This window comes from Ammospiza caudacuta, chromosome 17 (genome assembly GCF_027887145.1).
Source record: "Ammospiza caudacuta isolate bAmmCau1 chromosome 17, bAmmCau1.pri, whole genome shotgun sequence".
Classification (NCBI taxonomy): domain Eukaryota; kingdom Metazoa; phylum Chordata; class Aves; order Passeriformes; family Passerellidae; genus Ammospiza; species Ammospiza caudacuta.
The window spans coordinates 17654274-17667844 of NC_080609.1; the positions used below are offsets into that span (position 1 = coordinate 17654274).

Below are 13571 nucleotides of genomic sequence, written 5' to 3' on the forward strand. Positions count from 1 at the left end.
GAGATGGTGCTGAATGGGTGCTGATTGGTTGCTGAGATGTTCCTGATTGGGTGCTGATTGGTTGCTGAGATGGTGCTGAGATGGTTCTGAGTGGGTGGTGCAAAGATCCTGAGATGGTGCTGAATGGGTGCAAAGATGGTGCTGAGTCAGTGCTGAGATTGTGCTGAGTGGGTGCTGATATAGTTCTGAGTGGGGGCTGATTGGTTGCTGAGATGGTGTTGACTGGTTGCTGCAATGGTCCTGAGTGGGTGCGGATTGGTTCCTAAGATTGTCTTTATTTGGTGCTGAGTGGGTGCTTATTGGTGTCTGAGATGGTCACCATCTCAGCAACCAATCCGCACCAACTCAGGACAATCTCAGAAACCAATTAGCACCCACTCAGTATCATCTCAGCACCAATCAGCACCCATTCAGCACCATCTCAGCACCCACTCAAGGCCATCTTAGCAACCAATCTGCACCATCTCAGGACCTTCGCACCAACCTCTCAGCACCGTCTCAGCAACCAATCAGCACCCAATCAGGACCCTCTCAGCAACCAATCAGCACCATCTCAGGACCTTCACACCACCCACTCAGCACCATCTCGGCAACCAATCAGCACCCGCTCAGCACCATCTCACCACCAATCAGCACCGACTCAGCACCATCTCAGCACCCACTCAGGGCCATCTCAGCAACCAATCAGCACCCATTCAGCCCCATCTCAGCAACCAATCAGGGCCATCTTAGCAACCAATCAGCACCCACTCAGCACCATCTCAGCAACCAATCTGCATCCACTCATAACATTCTCAGCAACCAATCAGGACCCACTCATAACAATATCCGCAACCAATCAGCACCCAATCAGGACCATGGCAGCATCCACTCAGCACCATCTCAGCACCCACTCAGGACCATCTCAGTAACCAATCAGCACCATCTCAACACCCACTCAGGGCCATCTTAGCAACCAATCTGCACCATCTCAGGACCTTCGCACAACCCACTCAGAACCATCTCAGCACCCACTCAGGGCCATCCCAGCAACCAATCAGCAACCACTCAGCATCGTCCCAGCAACCAAACAGCGCCAACTCAGCACCATCTCAGGACCATTTCAGCAACCAAGCAGCACCCCCTCAGGACCATCCCAGCATCCATCTAGCACTATCTCAGCAGGCACTCAGCACCATCTTAGCAACCTATCAGCACTATCTCAGCAACCAATCAGCACCCACCCAGCACCATCTCAGCAACCAATCAGCACATAATCAGGACCATCTCACCAACCAATGAGCACCACCAAAGAACCATCTGAGCAACCAATCAACACCCACTCATAACAATCTCAGCAACCAATCAGGACCCACTCATAACAATCTCAGCAACCAATAAGGACCCACTCATAACAATCTCAGCAACCAATCTGCACCATCTCAGGACTTTCGCACCACCCACTCAGCACCATCTCAGCAACCAATCTACACCTACTCAGCACCATCTCACCACCAATCAGACACATCTCAGCACCATCTCAGCAACCAATCTGCACCATCTCAGGACCTTCGCACCACCCACTCAGCACCATCTCAGCAACCAATCTACACCTACTCAGCACCATCTCACCACCAATCACACACATCTCAGCACCATCTCAGCAACCAATCTGCACCATCTCAGGACCTTCGCACCACCCACTCAGCACAATCTCAGCAACCAATCTACACCTACTCAGCACCATCTCACCACCAATCAGACACATCTCAGCACCACCTCAGCAACCAATCAGGACCATCGCAGCAACCAATCAGCACCCACCCAGCACCATCTCAGCAACCAATCAGCACCCCCAAAGCACCATCTCAGCAACCAATCAGCACCCAATCAGGACCATCGCAGCATCCACTCAGCACCATCACAGCACCATCTCAGCACCCAATCAGCACCATCTCAGCAACCAATCAGCACACCCTCACCACCATCGGAGCAACAAATCAGCACCCACTCATAACAATATCAGCAACCAATCAGGACCCACTCATAACAAACTCAACAACCAATCAGGACCCACTCAGCATCATCGCAGCAACCAATCAGCACCCACTCAGGACCATCGCTGCAACCAATCAGCACCATTTCAGCACCCACTCAGGGCCATCTTAGCAACCAATCTGCACCATCTCAGGACCTTCACACCACCCACTCAGCACCATCTCAGCACCATGTCGGCAACCAATCAGCATCCGCTCAGCACCATCTCACCACCAATCAGCACCGACTCAGCACCATCTCAGCACCCATTCAGCACCATTTCAGCAACCAATAAGCACCATCTAACCAACGACTCAGGACCATCTCTGCAACCAATCAAACCCCAATCAGGACCATCGCAGCATCCACTCAGCACCATCTCAGCACCCACTCAGCATCATCCCAGAAACCAATCAGCACCAATTCAGCACCCACTCAAACAATCTCAACAACCAATCAGCACCATCTCAGCACCATCTCAGCAACCAATCTGAACCCACTCAGCACCATCTCAGCAACCAATCAGCACCCACTCAGCACCATCTCAGCAACCAATATGCCGCGACTCAGGACCATCTCAGCAACCAATCAGCATCGACTCAGGAGCATCTCAGCAACCAATCCGCCCCCAATCAGGACCATCTCAGCAACCAATCAGCACCCACTAAGGACCATTTCAGCAACCAACCCGCACCATCTCAGCACCCATTCAGCACCATCTCAGCAAACAATCAACACAGACTCAGGACCATCTCAGCACTCACTCAGCACAATCTCAGCACTGACTCAGGACCACGTCAGGAACCTAGAACTGTACCTAGAACTATACCTAGAACGTACCTGGGACTTACTGGATCCACAGTGCGCCCCAAGAGGTGCCATCACAGATGCAGGCAATTTTCTGCCATGGACGGGGTTTTCAGGCGCAAGCTTCCAGCCTCCCTTTTGCCACCCCGCACATCCGGTTCTACTATTAGCGGCAATACCCAGCCCCTGCACCCATGTCACGGGCCTACAGTGATGTCGGCGCAAGAACGCTACAGTTTCAGGTACCAGCCCTAAGGTTGCTGCAATGTGTTAAGCCGCAATTCCAGTCGCACAATGACAAGACCAGGCCCAGTGATCTCAGCCCTTTTAGCTCTTTCCCCACCAGCTTTATTTTACTGCCAGCTCTCTTCTTGCAGCTCCAGCTCTGTTTTTCCAGCTTCAAATGCCAGCATCTGGCTCTTGGCTCCAGCTTGGAAACAATTCAGCTCCCGCACCAGCCTCCGAAAGCCCACCCCACCATCCATATGCTAGCCCTGCAGTGATTTTAGCCCCCAGCGAGCAGTCCCCAGTCACTTTGCCACCCCCTGCGTAAGTTCTCCTGGATGCCCACAGCCCCGTTCACAGGTCTAGTGCCTTTGCCATTTCCATTGACGTTGCCAGCCCCGCAGTCCACTTCCCAGCCCCACAGTGCGCCCCAAGAGGTGCCATCACAGGCGCAGACAATATTCTGCCATCGACGGGGTTTTCAGGCGCAAGCTTCCAGCCTCCCTTTCGCCACCCCGCACATCCGGTTCTACTATTAGCGGCAATACCCAGCCCCTGCACCCATGTCACGGGCCTACAGTGATGTCGGCGCAAGAACGCTACAGTCTCAGGTACCAGCCCTAAGGTTGCTGCGATGTGTTAAGCCGCAATTCCAGTCGCACAATGACAAGACCAGGCCCAGTGATCTCAGCCCTTTTAGCTCTTTCCCCACCAGCTTTATTTTACTGCCAGCTCTCTTCTTGCAGCTCCAGCTCTGTGTTTTTCCAGCTTCAAATGCCAGCATCTGGCTCTTGGCTCCAGCTTGGAAACAATTCAGCTCCCGCACCAGCCTCCGAAAGCCCACCCCACCATCCATATGCTAGCCCTGCAGTGATTTTAGCCCCCAGCGAGCAGTCCCCAGTCACTTTGCCACCCCGTGCGTAAGTTCTCCTGGATGCCCACAGCCCCGTTCACAGGTCTAGTGCCTTTGCCATTTCCATTGACGTTGCCAGCCCCGCAGTCCACTTCCCAGCCCCACAGTGCGCCCCAAGAGGTGCCATCACAGGCGCAGACAATATTCTGCCATCGACGGGGTTTTCAGGCGCAAGCTTCCAGCCTCCCTTTCGCCACCCCGCACATCCGGTTCTACTATTAGCGGCAATACCCAGCCCCTGCACCCATGTCACGGGCCTACAGTGATGTCGGCGCAAGAACGCTACAGTCTCAGGTACCAGCCCTAAGGTTGCTGCGATGTGTTAAGCCGCAATTCCAGTCGCACAATGACAAGACCAGGCCCAGTGATCTCAGCCCTTTTAGCTCTTTCCCCAGAAGCTTTATTTTACTGCCAGCTCTCTTCTTGCAGCTGTGTCCCATTCTGCGATTAGTCCTCAGATCCACAGTGAGTATCACTTGTAGCAGTGACTCTTTCTGCAGCACTGCAGTCCCCACCCCGGCCCCAGTGATTTCAGCTCCAGTCCCACAAGCTTTATTTAACTGCCAGCTCTTCTTTTGCACTTTCTGCTCTAAATCTTCACAGTAGTGCCACACAATACTACTTGTGCTTCTCAGGACAGGATCTTTCTTTTAGCTCTCGTTCTTGAGCTCTGATCACAGCCCTTACAGCAATTTCAATTCCAACCATGCAGTTCACCTCCCCGCTCCGCAATCCCTATCCCAGCCCCACGGGGGTTTTACACCAAACCCTACCATATTTCTGTCTCCTCCAGGTCTGCTGCCTCAGCTCCAACTCCTCAGCTTCCTACTGGCTGCAGCTAAAAGCTGCTCATGCTTCTCACTGCACCTTGGGGCTGTTGATAAGGCCACAAATCAGTTACTGCCATCATTACAATTTCAGTATCTCTAGAAGCTGTCCCATCCACCCACCCAGCCCTAAGTGGCAACCCTAAGTGGCATCCCAACTCTGGGGACACTGGAGGCCTGAAGCTCAACATCCACCCTCCCCCTCACCCTGGCTCTCAGCCCAGCACCTGCACAAAGGCCTCCTCACCTCCCCTCAGGCAGCTCCAGGGGCTGGCAATAGCCACTGGACTCCTGCCCCCCCCCATCCCAAAAGGCACTCTTGGGCTGGTTCTTGGGCCCTAGAACCCTCTGAGCCCCCACACCCTCAGCCCCTTGTTGGTACCACAGGGCAGGGGCTGGGAACCCCCAGGCATAACCTGCAGGCCCTGTGCTGCAGCTCCATGCCTTCCTCCCATGGCATTTATCTAGCCTCAGCATTTCCACCACTCCACGTTGTTTTGGGCCTGGCTCATGCCAAAATCATTATCCCACACCCTGGGGTTTTATGTCCCCACTGCTCTCACAACTGGTGCTTCAGCCCCAGTCCCACAACCCTTACCGAATTAACATGAGATATCTAGTAAAGAAAACAAATCAAACCAAAAAGATGTATTAAAACGGGCAATAATAAAATAACACAATTAAGAAAAAAAACATTACAAGTAAAAACAAAATAAAGTAATAAAAATAAAAAAAACAAGCTTTATTCCTTGTATTCTGAACATTTCTTTAAACCCAGAAACCGCGAAACGGCTACTTTCCAGCCCCCAGTGACAGCAGGCAGTGCCCCCCCCCCCCCCCGCACCGCGCCACTCCAGGCCCCACACCAGCCGCCGGCTACCCGAGCCACGCAGGGCGCGGCAGAAAGAACTGGACACGGCCGGCCCCAGATACGGCCGCAGGCGTCGCGTCCGTGCTCACCAGCGCTCCCCGGATCAGCTGCCGCGGGGGTCCCGTCCTGGCGCAGCGCCGCTCCTCGGACCGCGCATCCGCAGCTCCTGTCGCTCCCAGCTTCACCGCCGAACTGACGCCATGGCGCCCCAACGCCCGCTATTTATGCCCCACGGGCGGACAGCCAGCCAATCACAACCCGAGGCAGCGCCTGCCGGCTCCACCAATCCCAGCCCGCCCATTCCCGCCGCGCTCCGCTCCGCGACTCCCCGCGGTCCCCTCAAGCGCTGCTCCCGCCGCCGCCATTGCTGTGGCCGCGTCCGCCCGCTGCCCGCCGCCTGCCCGCTTCCCTGGACCAGAACCTGATCCCGACCAGGACCTGAACTGGAAGCTCCCGGCCGCCCTTCCCGTCCGCAACAGCGCCTGCCGAGGCAGCGGCAGCGGGGACGCTGCTCCGCCGGCTCCCAAAGCGGCGGTGGCGGGAGCGGCGCCTCAGACGTACGGGCGAGCGGGGCCAGTCTGAGGCGGCGAGCCGCGACTGAGCGGGCTGAGATCGGCGAGACCGCTTCCGGTTTGAAAGGGCGGCTGTGATTGGACAGGGCGGACGGAGAAAGGCGGGCCGTGATTGGCAGGCTTAGGAGCCGTCAGGCTGAGGCCCGTGGGAGCGTGGGGCGGAGCTCGGGCTGCCCGAAGGGCTCGCAGGCGGCGGCGGCGGCGGCGGCGGCGGCGGCGGCGGCGGCGGCGGCGGCGGCGGCGGCGGCGGCGGCGGCGGCGGCGGCGGCGGCGGCGCTCGCCAAACCCCCGTCCCCTTCTCCGGCCTTCTCTCGTGCCCAGGTCCCGGCGAAAAGACCCCCGCAGAGCCCCTACCGGAGCGCCCCATCGGCACTCGGGGCAGGAGGCGGTGAGGAGTGTAGCCCGGGAGGAGTTCCGGGTCGTCTTTGCGGCAGCAGGGCGGACTAGGGAGCGGCGGCGATTTGGTGAGGAGAGGGCTCGGGAGCGGGGAGGGCGTGCAGCGCCCGCTGCGGGCTCTGGGTGCCTCTTCTACCGCAGTGCTTCCGCTTCTGCGGGGACTTGGCCTGCCCCGACTGGCCGAGATCAGCACCCTGGCCAAAGTTAAGTGCCCGCGTCCCTCTGCCCGCCCTCCGCCTGCTGCGGGCCCGCTGCTCACCCTCGTCGTCGGATGTTATAGATGATAAAACAATATTGGCTTTCACATTCATAGATTAGCTTTTTGCATTACAAGTATTTTGATATGGTAAAACTTATACTTACTTTTAACTGCTTTGTATAGTGTAATATGCCAGTTTATGTATGCACTGTATATTTCATATGAATAGTAGCCTGATAAATATATCGTAGGCTTTAGCAAAATGTTGAAATAGAAACTAAAGTACTTCTATGTAACTAACTCAGAAAATGGTGTAAAGCAATTATTCTGTTTATTATAACTGCAGACTGCCCCTACCAAGTGATAATAGTGACAAAAAGAGCTTAAGCATCCAGGAAGCATTTATCGACTCTTATCGGTATTATCAGGGAGTGCGAAGCAACAGGATAAAACTACAGGAAGAAATAAAATGTGTAGACCTCATTTACAGAATGTTCTGCAGACAAGTCAGAGGTTAAAACCAAACAAGAGAGTTCCTGGAACATCAAAAAGTCAAAGGAATGTTTGAATAATGTGTAAGTTAATGAATATGCATGTAACCTCAGCAATGTAACAGTATATAGTGAACATGTTTTTAAGCTACCTCTGTGCTCTTTGGCTGTGTGCTAAAAGCATCCCAGTGCTGGATTATTTTGTCCTTTTATCCTTTAATAAACTTTTAAAAATTTTAAAGAATGAACTCTGTTTATCACATCAGTGAAGCTTAAGCTGATCTGCATCCAGGTGTTTTGGGACCTGCTGGGGCAGGCCATCGAGGTAAGTGTGGGGCTACTGCAGTGGAGGCCAAGTATTTCAACACAATAGCATAATCAGCAACGTTAATTAATTTTGTGTTCCTCATGCAAGCCTCAGCCTTAAGAACTCTACCAGCCTCTAATAGGATTAATAATACGCATAGTAAGTGTTACTAGTATTAATATTTAGGTAAGGATTGTTAGTGTTAACACTGGTACTAAGTATGTTAGCTGGCATTTACTGTGAAGCTCTGCTCTCCCACAGTATGACAAGGTCCTGAAGCTGTTCTCAGGTGCACAGTTAGGTGAGCACTGCTGTCCTTACCACGATCCCCCGATGGAGCCATGCTCCAGAGACGGGCAGCAATGAATCTGCAGGTGCCTTCCCAAGGTGACAGAGCTCGCCCTCCTTCCCATCTGCAGTCAGGGGATGTGAAGGCAACCATTGCTGTCCTCGGCTTCATCACCTCCAGTGCAGCCAAGCACAGCATAGACAATGAGTCTCTGTCAAGTGAGCTGCAGCAGCTGGGACTGCCCAAAGGCAGGGGAAGCCCTCAGGGTGGCACCATCAGCCAGACCTGCTGGGATGTTGCTTACAGTTCCCAGCCCTGCCTTCTTCACACCCAGATGGAGGGCAGGCTGCCTGCTGTGCTGTCCTCCATCACCTCCCTTCTGTACCATCCGTCCCTGGGGGCTCCTCAGGTGCTTTGGTGAGGTTTGGCAGCTGCACGTCTGGTGTGAGCAGAGGGATTCTTCTCTTGTCTCCCCTCATAAGCAAAGCATGCCAGCCAGCTGTGCTGTTTTACATGTCACTGACCCACAAAATTGCAGGAGACTGAGGACTCGTAACAGGTGCAGGACAGGTTCAAAAGGAACTTGGGACAAAACCTCTGTCTTTGTCAGTCCAAAGGGACAGCACAGCTCACATCTGCTCACAATAATCCTCTGGAGGTCTCTGCCCCACCAGACACACCCTTCAGCCTCCAGGGTGGCATTAGGAGGGTCCCATGGAGGAAGCGGCTATGGGGTTGAAGGAGGCTTTATGAGGTAGTGGGGCCCTGTAGCACACCCCTGGTGTATTGGAGGTGGGTCCCTATAGGGCCTGGGGGGTTTCTGGGGGTCCCTTACTGCTCCTGCCCAACCCCAGGGTTGCTGGTGTCACGGGGGGGCCGGGACCTGGCACTGGGAGACCCCTGCCCTGGCTGGCGGCGGCAGCGGGGAGCAGTTCAGGGGGCACTGGCACGGGCTGGGGGGCGTCTCGGGCCCCTCCTTTGGCTGCAGGGCCGGGAGTTGTGTGAGGTGAGACCCTGAAACCGACTCCTGCCCAAAATGATCCTTCTGCAACCCCGACACCCCCAAAACTGATCCTCCCAGCATTGCAAAACAGATCCCCACACAATATTGACCAGCAAAACCCTGGCCAATGCACCCCAAAACTGATACCTTGAGCCTCACTCCCTTCACCCAAACCCCACCCATGCACCTTAACCATGTCCCCTGCATCTGGAAACTGCCCCCCAAACCCTACCCCCTGCACTCATCCCCCAATCTCTGCATCCCAAACCTGAGCGGCCATAGGGTATCTCTGGGGCTCAGGAGACTCAGGCAGCATCTCTGGGGGAGCGGGTGTCTCTCTGAGGTCAAAGGTTTCTTGGCGGTGGGGGTCCCCATGGAGTCCCTGTGCGCAGGCCCTGCCCAACCCGGGACTGCGGAAGCTGCTGCAGCTTGTCCAGCACCGTGACATGTTTGTGGAGACCCAGATCCAGTGGCATCAGGTGGGGAGGCCCGGGGAGCTGGGAGGCAGCCCGAGGTCAGGAGCGGTGCAGTTGGAACAGAGCCTCAGGGGAAACCCAGGGCTTTGGAAACTACATGGGGGTCTGGAAGGACTCAGGTTCTGGGTGGAAACCAGGAGTTTGGGGGCTACCCAGGGGCTTGGGGGCACCCACATATTTTTGGGGAAACAGAGGTTTGGGGGGACCCAAGGGGATGGGAGGAGCCGGGGGTCTGGGAGGCTTGTAAGGCCTTGGGGAGGGCCAGGGGTTTAGGTGGACTTGGGGGTTTGGAAGAGACTCCCGTGTTTGGGGGCAGCTGGGGATCAGGAGAAACCCCCAACACGTGTCACCCCTTTGCCAGGCGTGCCCCTCCCCTCCCCCGGACTCAGTTCTGGGGGCACTGCTGGGGCGTAATCCTGGGGCACGGGAGGGCCCCCTGAGCCCCCCCCGGCTGCACATGGCGCTGGTGGACCTGTTCATTGGGGGAACCGAGACCACTGCGGCGGCGCTGGGCTGGGCTGTGGCCTTCCTGCTGCACCGCCCCGAGGTGAAACACATGTCCCTCCATGTCTTCCATGCAGGCCTGGCGGGGTCCTCTGTGTCCCCAGGGGTCCTGTGTCCCCCCCTACATCCTGTGTTCCATATGTCCCTCATGTTCCCTTCTCCGTGGGTTTCCTGCTGCTCTGCCCCCAGATGATGTGGAGCACCCTCTGTCCCCTGTACAGTGCCAGGGCTCCATGTGTGTACTTGGGGGTCCCATATCCCCACCTGTGTCCTACATGTCCCCCACGTCCTCCTCCCCATGGCTGACACTGTGCCCTTGCACCACCCTGAGGTGCCCCATGGATCTCTCAGACATTTCAGAGCTGTGTCTGTGTCTCTATGTGGCTCCTTGGTTTGGGGTTTCCATGGAGAGGTGGCTCAGGGTCCAGGGATAGAGGGTCCTAAGAGAGAGATCTGGGGGCTCAGGGGTGTCCCCAAGGAGGAGGGAGGAGCAAGTCTGGGGTGGGGGTTGGGTCTCAGGACAGGTCTGGGGAGGATCTGGGAGTTCAAGGGGGTTGCCAAGGGAGAGGGCCAGGCTTGAGGATGGTTTGGGGTCCCAGGGGCAGGTTGGTGAGTTTGGGGGGGTCTGGGGTTCTGGGGAGTCGCCCTGTCATCCCATTGCCACTGTGTGCCCCCTGGGATGCACCCCCTCCCCTGGTGCCCCATGGCAGACATGGCACACCTGTGCAGCTGCAGGTGCGGCTGCGGGCGGAGCTGCAGGGGGCACAGGGACCACCCGGGCCAGGGGACATGGGGCGCCTGCCCCTTCTTCAGGCCACCGTCAGCGAGACCCTGCGGCTGCGACCCCCTGCGCCCCTGGCGCTGCCCCACTGCGCCCTGCGCCACACCAGGTACCAGGGCAGGGAGGAGCCGCCACCGGCCAGCCTGGGTGAGGGGCAACCACCACAGAACAGGAAGGGTCCACCTGGTATCATCAGTAGGGTCCGGGAGAACCCAGCAGAGCCCATTAGACCCCAGCAAGTCCCGCTAAGACCCATCAGGTCCCAGCATGGCCCGGGTAAGACCCGAATATGCAGAATATTTACCAGTAGGGCCCAGTAGAAGTAGGCCCACAGTAGACTCCAATAGACCAGTACAGTCTGGTAAGTCCTTGTAGGACCCAGTAGGCTTCAACAGGGCCCAATAAATCCCAGTAAGACTCATTAGGTCCCAGTAGGCCCCAGTATAACCCCAGTACATTCCACTTGCCCCAGCAGGTTCTGGTATGACCCCAGTAGACCCTAACAGACACTCAGTAGATCCTAGAAGATTCCAGAATAGCCTCAGTAGGCCCCAGCAGAGCCCAGAAGATCCCAGCAGGAGTTCCCAATATATCCCAGTAAGTCCAAGGTAGCCCCACGAAACCCCAGTAGACATCCAGTAGCCCCCAGAAAAGCTCACGATGGGTCCAGCAGTTCCCAGTGAGCCCAGTAGACCCCAGTATGGCCCCAGTAGACCTCGACAGATAGCCAGTAGATACCAGAGAGCTCCAGCAGGACTCCACCAGATCCCAGTATGGCGCTAGCAGATCCCACCCAGTGTGCCAGTAGACCCCAAATAAATTCTAGTAGGTGTCAGTATGGCTCCAGTAGATTCCAGTATAGCATCAGCAAATTCCAGTAGGCACCTAATAGATCCCAGGAGACCCCAGAGAGCCCCAGTAGACTCCAACAGACACCCAGTAACTCCCAGCAGCACCTACCAGATCTCAGTATAGACCCTGTAGACCCAAACAGACATCCAGTCATACCTAGTGAGCCCCCAGAGAGCCTCAGTAGGTCTCAGTATGGCCCATGTAACTTTCAGTAGCCCCCAGCAGACCGCAGTCTATCTCCATGCACCTTGTCCCCTTCCAGTCTTGGGGGGCTCCCCGTGGCAGCCGGCACTGTCCTGATCCCCAACCTGCTGGCAGCCCAACAGGACCCTGACATCTGGCAGCACCCTGAGGTCTTCCTGCCCGGTATGTGGGTATGCCTGCACTCTGAGTGCCCCCCTGAACTCCTGGGTTTCCTCAAACATCAAACTGGGTTCCCCCAGCCATGGTGTTTTCCCTGATTCCTGGGTATCCTGGGAACACCTTTGTGTCATGAGTGTCCCCCCCCCCCCCCGATGCCTGAACCACCCCAACCCCACACCCCCTCCCCCAAACCTGTGGTTACCCCCCACCATCCCCATTAGTTCTCCCATATATCTGTGTACCCCCCTCAAAACCTGTTCCTCCCCTCTACCCCCCTGCCGAAACCCCTGAGACCCCCCTCAGGTGTCTGAACCCTCCCCAAACATGTGAATCCCCTCTGTCATCCTGGGGTCTCCCCCGAATCTTAGGCTCCCTCTGAGCCCCTGGGTCACCCCAAACCCCCATGTTTCCCTTCTGAACCCCGAAGTCCAACCTGGGGAACCCCCAGGCACCCTCCAAACTTGTGGAGGTCCGCCCCTAAGTCCTGGGTCCCCCATGGCGCCCGCTCCCCCCAAGCCTGTGGGTCCCGCCCCGGAACCCCCCGATCCTGCGGGTCCCCCCGCACCCCTCGGAGCTGACCCGCCGCCCCCCAGAGCGGTTCCTGGCGCCGGGCGCCCCCTCGCGGTCGCTGCTGCCGTTCGGCTGCGGGGCGCGATCGTGCCCGGGGGAGGGGCTGGCGCGGGCCGAGCTCTTCGTGTTCCTGGGGCTGATCCTGCGGGAATTCCGTCTGGAGCCGGGCCCGGAGGGACTGCCGGGGCTGAGGGGCTCACCGGGCACGGTGCTGCGCTGCCCCTCCTTTCGCCTGCGTATGGTGCCCTGCCAGCCCCCGGGCTTACCCTGACCCTGGCCTGACTCCACTTGACCACTGTATTACTTTTCTGAACACACTGTGACTCACCTGAGGTTTTTTTGACCCTTCTTGAATACACCTGACTTCACCTGAGCCTGTGTGACACTGCCTGAACCTGGCTGACCGTGACCCCCTGACTGACCCCACCTGACATCGGCCTCACCCCTGCCAACCCTATGCCTCACCTTGACACCGGCTATGACCCCAGCTGTGACCCTACCTAACCCCATCTGACTCTGCTTGAACCCTGCGTGACTCCATCCCAACTCACCTGACATCTGACCCCTGCGTGCCCCCATTCAAAACCAGATAGCTGGGTCTCTCCCGGATGCCTGAGTCAATGCAGTGTGGGAGGGCCCCATTTATCTCCTCCTAATAAAATTTGTGCTTTTGAACCCACAAGTCCCGGCTCTTCCTGGGACCCCCTAAACGTCCGGAACGCCCGAAGCCCAGCCTTGCGCCCACCCTGACCGGCCACTCTCGGCACCCGCCACAGCCCTCGGACAGCATCAGAAGATAGCGGTCTGGCTGATTTGCACTTCCCCGCTCCGCAAAGCCCTCCCCGGAGAGGCTGCGGTCCGGGTTGGGCTCGCAGCCCTGCGAGATACGGCGGGTTTGTGCGGGGCGCTGCGTTCTGCTGATCTGACTGGCAACAGGCGACTCAAAGCATGAAGCGCTCTGATTGGCCGAGGCCTGGTGTGCCTGGCAACCGATTGGCTTAGAGCTGTTGGGGGCGGGAGGGGAGTAGAGCGCCGTCCCCAGAGCGAGGGCCTGGAGGAGTGGGCGCTGCAGGGTGGAGTGCCCGCTCCGAACATAGCGGGGGCACTCA

The 13571-nt window shown here is 57.1% G+C and overlaps 2 protein-coding genes across 2 annotated transcripts; both read left to right on the forward strand.

Moving 5' to 3' along the window:
• Positions 1–7397: 7397 nt before the first annotated feature.
• Positions 7398–8154, forward strand: LOC131565057 (COMM domain-containing protein 4-like; the record flags this gene model as incomplete). The annotated part of the gene is made up of 4 exons (XM_058815714.1): positions 7398–7401; positions 7584–7642; positions 7886–7920; positions 8019–8154. Coding segments are annotated over exons 1-4 (234 nt in total), but the record flags the coding sequence as incomplete, so codon positions are not given.
• A 93-nt stretch (positions 8155–8247) lies between these two features.
• LOC131565058 (steroid 21-hydroxylase-like) lies at positions 8248–12733 on the forward strand. Its single transcript, XM_058815715.1, has 6 exons — positions 8248–8322; positions 9309–9395; positions 9754–9939; positions 10626–10786; positions 11792–11895; positions 12486–12733. Exons 1-6 carry the CDS (start codon positions 8248–8250, stop codon positions 12731–12733), a joined length of 861 nt encoding a protein of 286 aa, XP_058671698.1.
• Positions 12734–13571: the final 838 nt, after the last annotated feature.